This window comes from Phoenix dactylifera, chromosome 1 (genome assembly GCF_051530095.1).
Source record: "Phoenix dactylifera cultivar Ajwa chromosome 1, Ajwa_hap1_PhDact_Kaust_v1.1, whole genome shotgun sequence".
Taxonomy (NCBI): Eukaryota; Viridiplantae; Streptophyta; class Magnoliopsida; order Arecales; family Arecaceae; genus Phoenix; species Phoenix dactylifera.
Window position 1 is genome coordinate 58,345,011 of NC_143190.1, and position 18,413 is coordinate 58,363,423.

Here is an 18,413-nt window from a genome sequence, read left to right on the forward strand (position 1 = left end):
GTTTATATGTATGTTATATATAAACATACATACAAACATACATACATACATACATACATACACACACACACACACACACACACATGAGAGAGAAAGAGGGAGAGAGTATTAATTGGGGGTTGAGAGAGTGAGTTTATGTGGGATTGTATAAAGTCATAAAATATTCTTAAGAATTATAAAAAGTTAGGATATTTTTTGTCCAATGAAAGATGGGTAGATTGATAACCTACCATAATAAAGAGTAGGTTATCAATCCCTATATATATATATGTATATATTAATATATATATATATGTATATATATGTATATATATGTATATATATGTATATATATGTATATATATGTATATACATATGTATATATATGTATATACATATGTATATATATGTATATATATATATATATATATGTATATATATGTATGCATGTATGTATATGGTTTCTTCATAGATTCTCTTCGCACCCATATTGGCTGCTCCCACTCCTCTCGCGTGAGTATAGCCAGCAGCATCATTAGCAATCAGGCTACACAAAACAAAGAAAAAATAGGACTGTTGGGTCCAAAAAAATTCTTCCAAATGATGAGCAAGAAAAGAGGCAACCCAGTCAGCAGCTTGGTTCTCCTCCCAAAGGATATGCTTGACCTAAACCGCACGACACTCCTGCAGCATTCGACGTATGTCACATAGAAGCAGGTCTTTGCACCCGTTTCACCTCATTATAGACTCATAGTAGGGGCTAGGATGCTGGCCTCTCGTGTATCAATTAGTTTTCTAGCCCAATGGTTTCGTTATCCTTTTGATCTCTCGCAAGAGAGGGAATTTTTATGGGCTCTTTCATGGGTGACTTAAGCCTCAGGTTCCGATGCTGCTTTGTTAAGGATCTTTGCCTTGCTGCTATTTTGTTCAATCATCCACGGGCGCGCCACCACGAGGTTTGGCCAGCACGGCCGACGGTTCGGCGCTGTAGGCCTTTTCCGCCTTATGCGCCCCACAGTCGAAAAGCCCCTCGCAATTTTTTTTTTTGGTAAAATGGAGCTCGATTACGTTTTCAAGTATTCATAAAAAAACTTGCTATAAGCCACACTGGCGAAGCTCTAACTATTGCCAAACAACTCGACTGGAAAAAGAATGCTACGAAGAACACTCTCAGAAGATAATTCTAACACTACAATCATCCATAGAAAACCTTCGACCTCCCTTCAAAATTTAAAGAAAATAAAAAAACGTGGACACCGTTTCTTTGACTCTAACTTGCACATCTCTCTACTAAGGCACATTTGGGAGTTTATTCAAGGTAGGACCCAACTAAAATCAAGATCAACTAACAAACTGCTCGTAATTGACTTGACTCAATGCATAAATTAAGTTAACAGGGATCAGTCCCAAGTCTAAATTTGATTTAGTCAAATTAAAAATGATAGAGTTATGCTGACTCGAGCAATTGATTTAATAAATCAAATTAAAACCCAATATTGAATAAAATTTTAGCTCTAAGAACAAATTTGATAATGTCATATTAAATTCACCGTGTTGTATTGGCTCAAGTGAGGCATGTCTTATGCTACAAGTTCACTCTGAGCACAGTCAAGTAGGGGCCAAACTTGAAACTTTTTATTATTTTTATATTTCTTTCTTGTTTTATCTAGTTGTACCATATTATTTTATGGATTCCATTGTATACCTCTCATTATGGGTTAAGTAAAAAATCGGTACAAAATATATATACAAGATATATGTCTTCAAAAATAACCCCCAATACATAGACACATATATATATCTTGAAAAATAACATCAAATACATAGCCACATTATAACATCTCATTTTTTTTTTTTTCATTTGCGATATGGATAACTTGAAGTGAAAAAAGAAATATAACTCCAAAAATAACCTCGAATTTGGGTAGGTATTGTTAAACCGATGAATTAAATAGTTGTGCCCAAACAACCTTCGTGAACTCAATTTTAGGTGCTTGAATCTAATCGCTAAGAAGAACAGTTCTGTTATATATTGTTTTCATGAAGTTTTGACTATAAGATTTGGGACAATACTATTGTCATCTATAAATTCTATTTCAATTTTCACCAATATCTCAACTTTTAAGTTTTTGACATATTTTGATAATAATCTAAATTTTAGATATTTGGAAAGATATTAATAGATCACTAAGAAGAGAATTGTGTTATTAACTTACAATATATAAAGCATTTTGAAATTACAAAATCATACAGAATGTGATGTTTATTTCATACAAAATTGATGATTCTTTTTTCAGAGATTCAATCTCATATATCGTTGTAAATCAAACAATTGCTTAACACATACAATCACTTAATCTATTATTTATGGTCTTTTTTTAATTTTACAGTGGTAACCAAACACTTACTCTTTTGTTTGAAGCCCCACTCAATATCCTCGATGAGTTCACTAAGGTCGTTCTTTTATTAGAAGAGTCTAAACAAAAAATAAAAAAAACAACATACATTATCGTCCATCTCCTCAATTTATTTTTTTTCATTTTTTTAAAATTTCTTAGATCAAACTTTCACCATTATTGAGAAATTTAATGGAGCTGTAGAGCATCTGTTGCATGTTAATTGGACGCTCCATTATTACCCTCACATGATAATTATATGAGTAAAAAAAATATATTTATATTTTATAGAATCCTAATCTTAGATTCCTAACAAGAGTATAAGACTTTAGTAGAAAAACCAAAAGAGGGAAAAAAAATAATGGTTCTTGTTGAGTTCGAATGTCACAGGTCCGCACCAATAAGAGCTTGCCCTTGATGGTTGTCCTGAACCGGCGTAGATGCCCAAAAAAAAAAAAAAAATCTTAAATCACGTCCTTTGACGCGCAATACAAGCATCGACATGTACTATTAAAAATGGAATTTGATTTTTTTTTTTTTCTTTGGGTTAGTCACCAATTTATTTTATAAGCTAGCCCATGACATGAGCTTGGATTCTTACCACGCAATGACTAAAAGGGAAAAATTGAAAGAGAAAAGAAAGAAAACTGAAAACCAAGTCTACCCTCTGAGAAGACCCACAAAGATCATACACTCAATTAGAGCGTTTCTAGTTAACCTGAAACCAATCAAACCAGCGTTCAAAGAACCTACTACCGAACCCAAAATTTACAGTCAGGCTCATAAAAATGCTGCCATCAAATGTTTGAGTCCTATGCTGCACCTTTTAATTCTGAATGTGGACCAGCTCAGAAAATTATTGGATTGGACCATGAAGTAGACATGTCTGATTAAAGCCGGCCGGTAGCCAGATAAATCAGATATGGACTCAGATAGTAACCAACCCCAGCACATTGCTCTTTGAACCCTTTGTCGATAAGGGTGGCAATTTATAACACGATGCATCAGGCCAATCCGTGAACAATCTGCTTTAAGTATTTGACATAAATGAGTTTGAATTATAAACGTTCAATCCATCAAAATTTATTTATCAAATGGGTAGGATTCAAATCTAAGCATTTGACTCGTTTAATCTATTTTGGCCAATTTAATAATTAGATCGAGTTATATCCAGATCCATTTAACTTATTTAAAATATATTTAATTTATTTCTGTTATGTTTAATCCAATTTATTTAATATGTTTAATCTGTTTAAATTCATATATTCTACTAAAAATTTTTTTAATCTGATTTGATCTATTTATCACGGACCGACGTGAGCTAAAAACGCTCGCTCTGGTACCCAAGCCAACCACATGGCTTTCAAGAAAGGTCCATGGTCCAGGCTAACATTTATGATGATTAACCACCAGCCAACAAACTGCGATGGAGTCACGGCGGCATTCTTTAGCATGCGTGATAAACATGGTGATATGATTTTCTTGTGCATGTCATCCAACATTTCAAAAATTTAGATATCAATAAGCTCGAATGTGAATCCTAAGAACGAGCCAATGCTATGCAAAATATTAGGAGGTGATACTTACGCCCCGTTTGGGATAGCTATTGGCAGTAGAGCTTTTGGAAGTAGAGTTTTTAGAAGAAAAACCTCTAGTAGCTAAAGCTATATACGGCAAGACGTAAGAAAGTGAGACTTAAGCTGGGAGGCCTTGATGCACGTGGATCAGCAGTTCCGGTCAGCAAACTTCACAAGGCTCCTGCACATAGCCAGGGATACATAAGAAATAGTCTTATTAGCAGGAAAAACAGGAGAGGAGCCTTCCCTTTCTTCTCACCCTCTAACACTACCAAACTCGAAGTCCATGAAGAAGAGAAAGAAAAAGAGAGGTATTATGTATGCACGGAAAAGGGACCCGAATCTATAGACATGGATCGGTATAATAGGTCATACAGTCGCTTTAATGAGACACCTCCTCCCAGCCTCATAAGCATTTGGAATACTGTTTGGTTAGAGGGGGTCCCATTCTCATTCCGATTCTAAAAAAAAATAGAAATACTCCAATCTCCTAAAATCTAATTCAAATTCTCACCTAGTATTCAAATTTCATTCTGATTCCAATAACGAACCAAACCATCGAAGAACATGACCATTCCAATTTTAATATCGATTCTAGTCGCAAACCAAATGCAGCCTATATCTTATATCTTGTAGAGTCATCGACCAAATTGATTTCATTAATGTTACTGCATGTGGGCTGCAATTTGTCCTTGTAGCTTATACGGTGAATCGAAAGATCCAAAGAAGTTTGTCTAGCTGCTGTAGGATTCCTCTCCAGTGACCTCCATAGCAATATATGCTCCTCAACCTGACATGCAAGTTGTCTGTCTAAGAAACAAGACAATGCAATGAATGATATCGAAATCCCATCGATCAGAATTAAAAATGCAACATTAGCTGTATATAGGAGTGCACCGGACTCGGTTAATGTCAGATATCAGGCTAAGATCTACTCCTTCACAAAATTTAGCAGGCCAAATAAAGCCAGCTCCAAGCCACTGTTGGTGCAAAATCCAAATTTATGTCTCCCATACCAGACCTGATTGCTTTCAATTGGTGTGAATTTTATCCGTATGCAAATGCATGTCATCCATTCGAACCCAACAAAGATGGACTCAAGGCCATTAGAGTTCATTTATACAGGAAACCATTAACATAATCAAGGCAGAACATTACCCTATGATGCCACTAATGTTACCTCCAGAGGAGAGGACATACCATTTGCCGTGTTCAGGGCCTATTTGGATTTTTCTACAGAATTAGGCTAAAAATTATGTACGATTCATGTAATAGGCCGGTACAGCCGGTGGGATTACAGACTACAGGCTGACCTAAGTTTATATTCATAAAATACTCAAGAAAAGCTTTGAAGTTGGCTGGCCTAGAAAACAAAATCTCAACCTCCCTGCAGGAATGCGTTAGGAAAGGTCTAGTTAGCATAGGTTGAGTCGGGTCTCATGTTCCGTACTTCTAGTAATCCTATTTCCAATCATGAGAATCTAATCCAATTTCAATACAGAAACAATCAATTAGGTCCATGTTTGCATTGTCCTGAAGCCAGCCAGTCTATCAAAGAGTAGCCAATTGTAAGTGACAGCCGAAGGAATCGCCCAGGTCCACTTACAGCGAGCTACAACTGCTCCTGTCAACTACTAATAAGAGGTGAGTAAAGGAAGCCAGGGAGGAACATGAAACCAGATTTAATATCCAGGCACCCTTGGTTAATTTTGCACCAAGTTCTCACTTTAATCAGATGCATAACAGCAACACTGCATAGGCAAAAAAAAAAAAAAAAATGCAGGCAAAAGATGAACCAAGTTCCCCCTTATGCATGCAAGCACGGCAACTGCATGTTGCTGTTCTTGCACACACGTTACAGAAATGTCCATCTGGTCTTCATGACACACTAATATAACGAGCAAAAGATCCTTAGGAAGAGCAGATCACCTTTCTTGGTATACACAAGGGGGTCCATTAGGAAGGAATAGAAGGCCAGGAAGGAAAGTTCCTTAGGAAGGTTCCCCAAACCAAGATAACAAACTAAGTTTGCTCAGAATGATCCTCAAACCAGGGCGATACTGATGCAAGTGCAAATATGCCAACCTACAAAACAAATATGCCAGCCTACAAAAGTTCAAAGATCAGTAGGATCCACACTCCAAAACTAATCAAAAAAACTCCTTGTGCTCATGTAAATCTCTTCTCTTCTAACATGACAAGCAAACTTCTCAGTTATATGATTAAAGCATTTGTCCAAGAGTCTCCCGGATGTTCTTTTCAATGCGCTCGATGTAGTTCCTAAGACTCCAGCAATACTCCAGAAAAAATTTCAGGAAGCAGGAGCTTGTAGGAAATATATGTGCCAATGAACACATATATATATATATATATACACATATAAGTGAAAATGCAATGAAACAGTAAATAGTGCTAATGGAGCTTAAGATACAAACTATCCACTAATTCATATAAGATTCAAACCAGTCAAAAATATCATCAGTCTGCAAACTAGTCATCTCATGGTATCCATATGCAAGATTTAACTCCTCCTGGATATGATTAAGCAATTCATACTTCTCCAATGGAAATCCCCTTTCCCTGAGAGCTTGCTTCCAACGAGTCGCTCGCCCATCTTTTCTCATATACCCATTCTCATCGAGGAAGCCCTTCTCCGAGAACATCCGAATTAGCTTGACAGCCATTGTCTGGTTCAACCCCAGTATCCTATCCGACAAGAAGTTTGGAGACAAGGGGAATTCCAAGCACCTGACCTCCTTGACACGAACACCCTTCCGCCTCAGTGCTTCCATGTTCCTTTCTATCAATCTCATCCTGCGCTGGTCTTTAGGCATGTGCACAAAGAGTGTGGGAGGATAACCCTCTGGTATACCCATAGTATCGAACACCCCTTCTGCAATCATAAGCACAATGCTCTTATACCTCATCTCGGCAGCAAGGGCAGAAACGAAGTACCCACCGGATGAAGCCCCTAGTGCCATGATAGGAAGCTTCTCCAGCTTATTTCTCTCAATCCACCATGTGGTTATCCATTTGACAACATGCTTCTCCTTCCCAAGCGACCAACATTTCCGGGAACTGGAAATGCTGAGAACCGCGAATCTCCGATCCAGGGCATGAAGGACTATCAGCCTCTCTTCTGGGAAACCAACGCAATATGGGCAGCCAGGGAATCTGTCCCAAAAGTTGGCTGCCCTTCCATTGCAGCCATGAGCTATAAACAACACCGCCTTGGGCGACTCCGGTATCTGCCATATCAAGTCAGTCCCATTTGTATACTCCACTGTAGGCCGGAATTGGGTGGAAGTTCGGGTTCTGCTCCGTTTTAGCTTCGGAGGATCATATTGGGAACTAGGTTTTCCTTTGATTCCACAAAGAAGCAGCGTGGAAGCGACAAGGAACAAAGCTAGTAGTGCAAGAGCTCTTGGTCGACATCTTTGTGCCCTGTGGAATAGTTTGGTTGGTTTATGACTCTGCCTCCACATCCCTGAAAAAGATTGTGAAGTGAACTAAATTCAACTAAAAAGAGGGATCAAAGGAGACTGAGAACCCTTTATAGGAGGGCAAACCAAAACATAATTCAAGCATGGCAAACAAAACAAAGCTTCGTATATAAATGCAACAAAATTAGCAATAAATTAGAACTAAAGATGAAGAAGACATCACTCTACTGAAGCAATCTTTACAACTGCAGACTAAGGTAATGGGATCTTTGTAAACTTATTTTATTTATAGCTACATACATCTGCAATGAGATTAGCGTTATGATAAGCTTAGTTCTAATTACAAATGGAAGAGACTTATGAATTTAGAATTCAAATCGGGATTGAAAGAACGATGGAAACATTGATTTTGGAATGTAGCTCAATAGCATTGAATATATAAATAAATTAGATGAGCAAAAAAAAAAAAAAAAATCTATTACTTGCAGAGCGAAGCGCTGTCTGCTCGAGAAGTAGGGCTCTCTCTCGACGGTGGTGGCTTCCGTTAAAGGGGTACGTGTATAGAAGGGGCACTTGCCATGGTTGTGTGGTCCCTGATCTCAGTGATCTGGATATATCCGTGGCAGACACGTGTGATACATGTAAAATAATGAAATGAATTAAGATCTAATAAACAAAAATGATCTAATAATATTTTTATGGTATAAAAATATATGCATGGCATTGAAAAAATCTCAGGACTATAAAGGAAGAGCGATTAAGATCATGGTAGGATCAAATTCATGACGAAGTACGACTTTTGGAGAGCAGTTTCCATTTTTCATGATGAGGATATGTTGATTCATGGACACTATATTAGGATGCGGATGAATGTAGTTTTACAAAAATCATATTGTTTATGTAACTTAATGGATGTAGTGCCCATTCAATTCTTAGGAGGTACACTTCTCATGTTAATGGCATATATGACTCTTGGATGTCAATCAAGCTTTTCTTGGAATACTTTCTTTTATTATAAATTAAAGTGTTTTGAGATGTTCAGTGATATATTTATATCTACCCTTTCCCCACAAAACTTATTCAATTGTGTTCAATAAAATCTTCAACACGGAGGAATCATTGTTGCTTAAGACAACCAAAATCATTTTCTGAGAACTCTATCATAATTTAGCCATAATGGGAATTGAGTTGATCGATCACTTAATTACAAATTTAACCATGCTTTCTTATCAATAGCTTCTGATCATCCATATGTAAAGCTTGATAATGTTGAGCATGGAATAGTGACACATATGATGCCCGTAAAAGTAGGCATTGACATTGCCTTTTACATCAATCGGAGGCATAATAATACCATTCGAGGAAGGTTTCATGATTTTTGCCTTGTCCCTTTTATTCTAGAGCATAAGTGAGTTGGGTGATATTGAAGTATACATATCATGAGAATCCATGTTCGTAAGTTGATTAAATGTTAGATCTATGATGCTTACTCTATTCATTATATGCTTAGCTCTTGCGAAGTCAGGAACTCATTTATTGCTTCTTACTCAGCCTATAATGTTTCTTTGGTAAGTCAGAAAATTAACATTTGTATACAGATAAGAAGGGCTCATTCAGTCACTAGTTAATTAGAAGTGGAGTCTATCATAACATTGTTCAATGAAGTGCCTGAAATTGATTAAATTCATTGGTCCCCTCGAATCACATTTGCGCCTTGCACTGGCGCCATGTGCATGGTATACTAGTGGCTTAGTTCGAAAGTTCTAGGCAGTTGATGAGGTTATCAACAGTTGGTATCAGTGACTAGATCTTTAGTCCCAACCTCACTCATTTTTCTAGTAGATTTCTTTATGCTGTAGTTCTGGGGAGAAAACACAGCTCGAACCATGCATTGTGTCTTAAATGGGCTATGAATTAGGTCTGCTACTTGAATTAAATCTACGCCTTGGGATTCATTTTTAGACAGAAGTTAGGACAAGTGCAATTAAAATGAGGCAGGCCAGGCATTGGATTCCCATGGTAGTGAGGTTTGGAGACTCCATGTGTGTAATTAAATTGAGTTATTATAACTGTGGTGCTTAGCTCTTTTAGGGGTAGTTTGAATATTTCTATAGTACCAGACTGAAAATCCGCATGTTGACCCATCTAGTTCGAATTTTTTAAGCGCTTACCCAAATCGCAGCTTTTGGGTTGTAGGAAGAAAAGAAGAGTCCACTGGCTCAAGGATTATTTTTTTTTCTTCTCACAGAATTTGAGCTGAGAGGTGCTAAGTTGATAGCATCCACTTTAAATGAATGGCTTAATCCATAAATTATGCAGAATTTTCAGCCTAATTTTGTTTGTAGTTTTGAACAAATTGATGGCTTCTTACTCAGCCCAGTTCATTTCTTTTGTGTGTAAAAAATTGAAGTTTGCATGCGGAAAAGGGGCTTAATTAGTAACAAGTCAGTCATGTCTCGAAGGTTCATGCAAACCGATCTCTACGTGATGCCAAGCATTAGAACTAATGGCCCTTGGGCCATGCTCATGCTCTGTCATTTGCACAAGTTGAGATGGGTGCATTTGAGGCGGGCCCACTTGTGTTTCAGCTTAAGATTTTACCGTAGAGAGCGCAACTAGCGTAATTGGTAAAATAGTTGAGGATTGTTATCGACGATCTAGATTTAAGTCCCATGCTTGGTAGATTTGCAATAAGATTTTTACTTAAATGGTTCCAAAAAAAAAAAAGAAGCTTGGGGGCATTCTTAGATATTCTCATAGGATTAAGCTGAAAAATGTGTAGGATTCATAGATTGAGCTAGCACAAGCAGTAAGATCATAGACTATATGCTCGGTTAAACATGTATTCATAAAATACCTATAAATAGCTTTGGAGTGGGCTAGCCTAAATTTTATAGTGAGAAAAACACTTCAAAGCTATTCCTCAATATTTATAGCCTATGATCTTGCTGGTCGTACTGATCTAATCCACACATCCTATATGATTTTCAACCTAATCCTATAGGAAAAATCCAAACAGGCAAGTGGCCATGCACCGCACAACCCTATGATGAGCCATAAATTATTTGCATTATCTTCCTTTAAATCAAACCTATGCTTTGTGATTCTCACTCACACACGAGTCAGAACTATACTTTGAAATAGTGCGTTATGACATTATAACCGGCCCCAGGTCCCCTCATCAAAACCATCATTGATCATTAAAATAGTTACAACGACCATTATTTGTCTCGAAATGCAATTTTAAAAAATTTTAATATTAATTACTGGAATAATTATTGTTGTAATAGAAAATAGTGGACAATAATGAAGAAAGAATACTATCATCTTTTCCTTCATTTTTATTAGACAAAATAATAAATTTCTACACCAAATCACTCTTGGAGGAAATTTTGAAGCAAAAAAAATTGAAATTCGAAATAAATATCAATTTCTTGAAAAGAAAGTACAAGTAAAAATAATGGTCATTATTTGTTATCATGATATATTATAATAAAAATAATAAATACATAAAATAATAGCTATTATATATTTAAATGTTATTTATCTAAATATTGTACCAAAAGATGGCTGATAGTATTAAAATGACTGTAATGATGATTATAATATTGTTATTTAAAACTATGATAAATGGAGGCATGCTGGGCATTGAACTCCTATTGCATCAGGCGGTGTCTCGGTCATTCCACCTTGTTTTTGTAAAAAAATAGGAGTTGGGATGAAGATGGGGTGAGCAACTAGGGTTGGATGTGGGCTCGGGGTCGGCTTAAGGCTCGTCGGGCCTGGATGACTTCCATTAGGCTATGGGCCAGGCCCGAGTCGATTTAGTTGGATTTGGGTTCAATTTTGGGGCTTGTAGACATCTCGAGCTTAGGTCAGGGATATACCGGGCCCAACTACCCAAGCTTATACCCGAACAAAGCCTAAAAGAAAGCCCAATGCCGGCCCGTTGAACGTTGAGAAGTGGTCGAGCCTTGGCCACTAGGTTCGTTCCGAGTTTGGTCGAAATGGTTCCCTTCGAGAGCATTTGCTGAGTTGTCACAGTGTCTACCTCATGTTCCCCAAATCCAAACCCCTAAACCTGTTCTTCCCCTCTTCAACCCCCCTTCTTCCTTCTCTTGCACTAATCCTCTGCCGCTTTTTTCCCAATCCCCCCTTAAAACCCCACTCAGTTCACAGCCAAAAATCTAGGGTTTCTCTCATTATTCACCACTGTGAATATTTTCTGGCTCATCAGCAACATGACCCATCTCTTCAGCATCCTTGTCCTCCTCCTCAAGATCGTAGCCACCAAATTTTGCTTGGGTCCTAAGGTTTTCCCTTACAAACTCAAAATCTAGTGATCTTGCCTAATTTTTCCCAAATACTTCAGGATTTTTTTGATTTAGAGACAAGGATCTTGCTCAAGATATAGGCCTTGTACGCTTTGGTATTCTTGACTCGGCACTTGCATTTGTTTACGGATTTCATCTCGGTGTACAACTCGGTGACGAAGGTGGTTTTCATCTCAAGCTCGATCACCATCATATAGTCACTATAAGATTTTATATGTTTAGCTAAAAAAATTTTGTTGCTAAAAAATAAATTTTATTGTCTAAAGTATTTGGCGGTGAAAATTTTTTTATCACTAAGGTTGTAGGCAAGGACTAAAACTATTATAACGACTGTAATTATGATTGTACTGTCATTATTTAGAACTATGGCTAGAATAAGTAAAATTCAAGCGAGACATGCCGGGCTTCAAATCCGTATTGCATGAGGTGATGTTGTGCTAGTTGCTAGCTAAATTATGTTTTCGCCTCCATGGGTGTCTCGTCATTCCATAATGTTTTTGAAAGAAAACGGCAATTGAGATACAAAAGGGAAGAAGAAAAATGTGGAAAGAAAGGAAGAAATTTAAAAAAAATAATAATAATAAAAGGAAAGAAAGAAGGAAGGAGTGAAGAATAAAATAGGAAGAAAGAAAGAATTGAACAAAATATAAGAAAGTAAGAAGAGGTAAAGAGAATAAAATATAAAAAAGTAAGAAGAAGTAAAGAGAAAGAAAGGAAGGAAGAAAAGAAAGAAGGAAAGATGAGATAGAAGGAAAAAAAAAAGAAAGAAGAATAAATGGTGAAAAAAGAAAAAAAAAGAGAAGGAAAAAAAGAAAAAACAAACAAATAAATAAAAAATAAAAAGGGGGGGGGGGGGGGGGGGTGGGGGGGAGGGGAACCAACTAAATAAAAAATAAAATAAAGACAAGAAGTTATCATCGATATATATATATTTTATAAGACTGCAAATGGATTGAGTTGCCTTATGCCCTGATTCGTTTAGACCCAAACCGACTTGTGTTAAAGAGTTCGTGGGATCATGTTGGGTTTTAAAATTACTCATTTTATTTTTCGAGTTAGATCCGAGTTTACTAAATTCTGATCCGACTCAATTCGTTTAATTTTTGGAGCAATTTAGATTTCCAATCCTACAATTTAATCCGACTCAACTCAAACTCGGAAAACTGTTAGGCCCGTAAACTGCAGGGAAGTCAGAAGCGGCAGAAGGCACTGACTGAAGCTTTCAAGATCACAAAGCGGGTGGAGTTGTACGTTGCAATTGTTCACTTGAAGCAGTTGCAGAGGAAGTCTCAAGTCGATGGCTTGGGTTGTGTAGTTGTTGATGCTGCCAAGTTCAAACTGGCAAATGAGAAGACTACTGACATAAAATGTGTGGCTGATGCTCTTTGGCTTAGAGAGATACAGAAGACAACCAAACTTGGCCGCTGTGATGTAGCTCTTTGGAAGAAAGAGATGGAGGAAACTGAGATTCCAGTCGATCTCTTATGATGGGAATAGGGTGCCACATACGTATCTGCAACAAATGCTGTCTTAAGTGCCTATAGAACAGGTTTATTTACTTCTACTAGAGAAAAACCCATGAATCTGCTTTTGAATTAGGCTTTGTTTTCTTCCATTTATTGGTTTGCTTCTGTCTCATCATAATGCTCATTAAGAATATTTGCAGTGACAACTTAAGTTGTATCCTTTTCTAATATTTTTGTTCTTTACAAGATCACTATGCATGTTGAGAATCTAATTCTTTACTAACTAATGCAGTTTTTGTAGAATGAAAAAGACTACTCCAGTTTCTTTGGAACTCTAAAATCTGGGTTTTACCTTTTGATCTAGCATTGTTCTGTGTTCCAATATAGGAGTTTCCAAGAATGGGGCATAAATATAAATGCTTGGACGCTACCCATAACTAAGTTGATCTTTACCATGAAAAGTTGCTGAATGGATCAGATTTTGAAATCCAAAATGTATGAAATAAATAAAACAATGTCATGAATCGCGGCTATCAGACTCTTTTAATGTAGTGTGGTGACTAAAAGATCATCTCTCAATGGATAGCTAACATACGCACCAATGTACAACATATGCACAATCTTAAACTTGAACCGTTGAAACCGGACCCAACTTGAATCCAATTTTTTTGGATTAGGATCGGCTTATTAGATTCAACCCGAATGACTCATTGGGTTAGATATTTAAGCCGTGGACTTGATCTGGCTCAATTCAATTTTTTATTGTGTTGGGTCTGAGCCTAGGCTCGAACAAAAAGACAACGGGTATTTCTTTTTAAATTCCAACGCCAACGGGGGAGAGGAAAACTCTTCTCCACGTGCCTGCTCTCAGAATGAACGCGGCATCCTGCCACCGGTGGGTGTGTCCTTAAATACGGCAAATATTAATTAGTACCAAAATCATTCGTATCCCCCGAATAGCATCCAGGATAATTAACCAATACAAGACCGCAAGATGTCAAATTTATGTGGGTCCCGGAATAGAATCCGCTTGGCCGCAATTATTATTGGAGCCATAGACCATGGACCCCACAATTTGGCTTCCCAAATAGAAGGTATATTCCTTCTCCAAGTCTTGGGACTAATTAAGGAAAGAAATTTGGACCCAGTGGTCCTATTTTTTCCTAACCCAATTTTAGACAAAACGTATTTAATTATAGTACATATTAAAAATATTTCAAAAATATTCCTACTGTCCACATCCAAATTAAATTAGTTTTTTTTTCCGTGATAATTAACTTACTGCCTTTTATTCTACTTTTGTAACTTTGAATAATAAAGATTATCTTGTATCATAATCATCAGAAAATAACTTGGATGCTTTTGCAATAAAAGAAAAATTATTTTATAATTGAATTGAGAAAGAAAGGATGATGCATGAATTTATTTTTAATTAAATTTAGAATAATAAATTAGATGTTTAAGAGTAGTTAAGAAACTAAATCAAGAAAGACCAAGGAGATACAGATCGGTTAAGAAGCATCCCGTGCGGCCGTACACACACGTGTTTCGCTTGAAATATGCGGATCCGCGTCGTCCTTGAGGCAGCTATTTAAATCCCTTCCCCTGTCTCCCGTCTCCCACTCTCTCAAGAAAGAGAAAGAGAGAGAGGGAAAGGATCGATCTCGCATTCTTTCGATTCCCCAGCTAACCCCTCTCGCTCGAAATCCAAATCATTTATCCTCCCCTGACCGAAGAGAAATCCTTCCAGCATTCTCCGGCGATCTCTTCTCGCGCTCGTAATTCCTTCCTTCTCTAGAATTTGTGCTCAATTTTTAGGTTTTTGTGATATATTTAACGAATATGTTATCAAATTTGATCTGATGTAGCCTTGATTCTGCTCCTGTTTCCGGTTGAAAATTGTATCTTTAACCCGATTTCTTGGATTTTCGCTTCTTTAATGAGGAAAAGAAAGGTTTTGTCTGTCCCTTTTTTTGGTGCGGTTTTATGCTTTATTTTCTTCGGAAGATCTCTTTTTGTATGAGGGGATGAGAACTTGGGCTTGAATTCGGTCATATCCGATTTGTGTAGATGAGAGAAAAGAAATCATTGTCCCCAAGAAGTAATGAAGGAATGGAGGTTTGACTGTTGAGTCGCATTGTTGTTTTCAGATTGCATTCATGCTCAGATGCTATGTTCCAGGAGTTTATCCTATGATTTCTTGATTAGGTATTTGTGGTTGTTGGATCTAATCTGCGGGTGGTCATTGTTCTTTCAATGTTTTAGACGCATAATAAAAATTGGTACTTGCTTGTACTTGGAGAAATTATGAAAGACCATTTTTGGGTTGATTTGGACTAGAGTCTTGAAGGATATGCCCTTTTTTTTGCTGCAAATTTAGGATTGCCTTTGATATTGCTGGTCCACTTGCAAACAAACAATTTAAATTTTGTTTTTTCTTTTGTTTTGCAGTAGTGATACAGGAAGAAGGAAAGAGAAGAAAGATGGCAACATATAAGCCCAAGAACATCCTCATCACTGGAGCAGCTGGCTTCATTGCATCGCATGTCACCAATCGCCTCATCCGAAACTACCCTGAGTACAAGATTGTGGTTCTCGACAGGCTTGACTATTGCTCAAACCTGAAAAACCTTAATCCGTCCAGCTCCTCTCCCAATTTCAAGTTTGTCAAGGGTGACATTGCCAGTGCTGACCTTGTCAACTACCTCCTCATCACTGAGTCCATTGATACCATCATGCACTTCGCGGCCCAGACCCATGTCGATAATTCCTTTGGCAACTCATTTGAGTTCACCAAGAATAATATCTATGGCACCCACGTCCTCCTTGAGGCTTGCAAGGTCACTGGTCAGATCAGGCGGTTTATCCATGTTAGTACCGATGAGGTCTATGGAGAGACGGATGAGGATGCTGCGGTTGGAAATCATGAGGCATCTCAGCTCCTCCCAACAAACCCATACTCAGCAACAAAAGCTGGGGCTGAGATGCTTGTTATGGCTTATGGAAGGTCATATGGTCTACCGGTGATAACTACCCGGGGAAACAATGTCTATGGGCCAAATCAATTTCCAGAGAAGCTCATTCCAAAATTTATCCTTTTGGCTATGAGAGGGCAGCCACTTCCAATTCATGGTGATGGTTTTAATGTTAGAAGCTATCTCTATTGTGAGGATGTTGCTGAGGCTTTTGAAGTTATTCTTCACAGAGGAGAGGTTGGGCATGTGTACAATGTTGGGACTAAGAAGGAGAGAAGGGTGATCGATGTAGCAAAGGATATCTGCAAGCTTTTCTCATTGGACCCAGATAAAGTCATTAAATTTGTAAAAGACAGGCCCTTCAATGACCAGAGGTACTTTTTGGATGATCAGAAACTGAAGAGCTTGGGGTGGTCAGAGCGGACCAATTGGGAAGAAGGGCTGAAGAAGACAATAGAGTGGTACACAAGCAACCCTGATTGGTGGGGAGATGTGTCCGGAGCTCTGCTGCCTCATCCAAGGATGCTGATGATGCCTGGGACTGAACGGCATGTTAATGGGTCTGAAGAGGTAAAGGATAAGGATTCTCTGTTCACCAATAACCACAGCAATATGATGGCTCCTGTTTCAAAGGGCATTAGTGGCTCTCCTCAGAAGCCGTCTTTGAAGTTCTTGATATATGGTAGGACTGGATGGATTGGAGGTCTTCTGGGTAAGATTTGTGAGAAGCAAGGGATACCATTTGAGAATGGAAGAGGACGCTTGGAAGAACGCTCTCAGCTCATATTGGATATTCAGAATGTGAAGCCAACTCATGTTCTCAATGCTGCTGGTGTGACTGGCAGACCAAGTATTGACTGGTGCGAATCTCACAAGACAGAGACAATTCGCATCAATGTTGCAGGCACTTTGACCCTAGCAGATGTTTGCAGAGAGCACGGGTTGTTAATGGTGAATTATGCTTGTGGGTGTATGCTCGACTATGATGCTGATCACCCTGAAGGGTCAGGTATTGGATTCAAGGATGAAGACAAATCGAACTTTACTGGCTCTTTTTACTCGAAGACTAAGGCAATGGTAACTTCTTATTTTCTGAAAACATGTCTTTTTACCTTTCCATTATGAACATTGTAGAACTTAAAGGCTAATATGAACTTTTTCTTGTTGCATAATGCAGGTTGAAGAGCTTTTGAAAGAATACGAAAATGTCTGCACTCTTAGAATCAGAATGCCAGTATCTTCTGACCTTAGCAATCCTCGCAACTTGATTACAAAGATAACTCATTACAACAAAGTGGTGAACATTCCAAACAGCATGTCAGTCTTAGATGAGCTTCTGCCCATATCAATTGAGATGGCCGAAAGAAATTACAGGGGCATATGGAACTTCACTAATCCTGGTGTTGCAAGCCATAATGAGATACTGGAGATGTACAAAAAGTATATTGATCCTAGCTTTACATGGGTTAATTTTACTCGGGAAGAGCAGGCCAAAGTTCTAGCTGCACCTCGAAGCAACTGCGAGATGGATGCTTCAAAATTGAAGAGTGTGTTTCCAGAGTTGCTATCCATCAAGGAGTCTCTTATGAAGTATGTTTTTGAACCCAACAAGAAGGTCCTTGCTGATTGAGAAGCTAGCTAAAGCTCCCAAAGTTCCTAATTACTCTAGATTTCACTTAGAAAGTAGGACCTTAATCTTCATCCACACATTAGCAGCTTCAGCCATTATTTGACACTATGATTATTGTCATATATCCAATAGGTTCTGCAATTGCAGTTGAAACAATTCTTCTAGGTTATAGCAAAATAATTGTTCCAGTTTTGGTTTGTAGTTCTGACTTGCTTATCTTGTTTAGGTTTCTGTAAGGCCCAGTACTTTGTCATCTAAATTTGGATTGTGGTGCACTGTTATTTATTAACTTCTAGTTATGAAGCCTGTTATCATTTAATGACTTCACATTTTGTTAATGAATCCTCTCATTTGTTAAGGTTCAAATATCATCAATATTGTAAGATTCTTCTGTTGCACTTACAATCTGTTGAACTTTGCTTGAAGGGATGTATCTTATTTCTAAAATGAGCCATTGCATTAATACAGCTAGATAATTCTTGTCTGAGCTGTAGCACTTACAACACTAAGATTTACCCTGTGCATCTGGTCCTTTAAAGTACCTTCTTATGAAGAAGTAGGTTCTAATATACGGATAGGTAGATCAACTATGATATTGAAGGCTGGGTGGTTA

The 18,413-nt window shown here is 37.7% G+C and overlaps 2 protein-coding genes across 2 annotated transcripts; one reads left to right on the forward strand and one right to left on the reverse strand.

The window, feature by feature from the left end:
- Nucleotides 1-6,278: 6,278 nt before the first annotated feature.
- Nucleotides 6,279-7,923, reverse strand: LOC103723117 (uncharacterized). Its single transcript, XM_008813935.5, has 2 exons — nucleotides 7,878-7,923; nucleotides 6,279-7,439 (listed from the first exon to the last, which is right to left on the reverse strand). Exon 2 carries the CDS (start codon nucleotides 7,435-7,437, stop codon nucleotides 6,394-6,396), a length of 1,044 nt encoding a protein of 347 aa, XP_008812157.3. The 5' UTR covers nucleotides 7,438-7,439; nucleotides 7,878-7,923; the 3' UTR covers nucleotides 6,279-6,393.
- A 6,857-nt stretch (nucleotides 7,924-14,780) lies between these two features.
- LOC103723116 (trifunctional UDP-glucose 4,6-dehydratase/UDP-4-keto-6-deoxy-D-glucose 3,5-epimerase/UDP-4-keto-L-rhamnose-reductase RHM1-like) lies at nucleotides 14,781-18,127 on the forward strand. The gene is made up of 3 exons (XM_088707918.2): nucleotides 14,781-14,973; nucleotides 15,647-17,247; nucleotides 17,348-18,127. The coding sequence occupies exons 2-3, from the start codon at nucleotides 15,679-15,681 to the stop codon at nucleotides 17,798-17,800; spliced, it is 2,022 nt and encodes a 673-aa protein (XP_088564044.2). The 5' UTR covers nucleotides 14,781-14,973; nucleotides 15,647-15,678; the 3' UTR covers nucleotides 17,801-18,127.
- The last annotated feature ends 286 nt before the right edge of the window (nucleotides 18,128-18,413 follow it).

Excerpts from the sequence above, each read along its gene's own strand:
- LOC103723117 (XM_008813935.5), bottom strand. The coding sequence starts at position 7,437 with ATGTGGAGGCAGAGTCATAAACCAACCAAACTATTCCACAGGGCACAA.
- LOC103723116 (XM_088707918.2), top strand. The coding sequence starts at position 15,679 with ATGGCAACATATAAGCCCAAGAACATCCTCATCACTGGAGCAGCTGGC. Across the intron at positions 17,248-17,347 it reads ACTCGAAGACTAAGGCAATG|GTTGAAGAGCTTTTGAAAGA; the intron begins GTAACTTCTTAT and ends TGCATAATGCAG.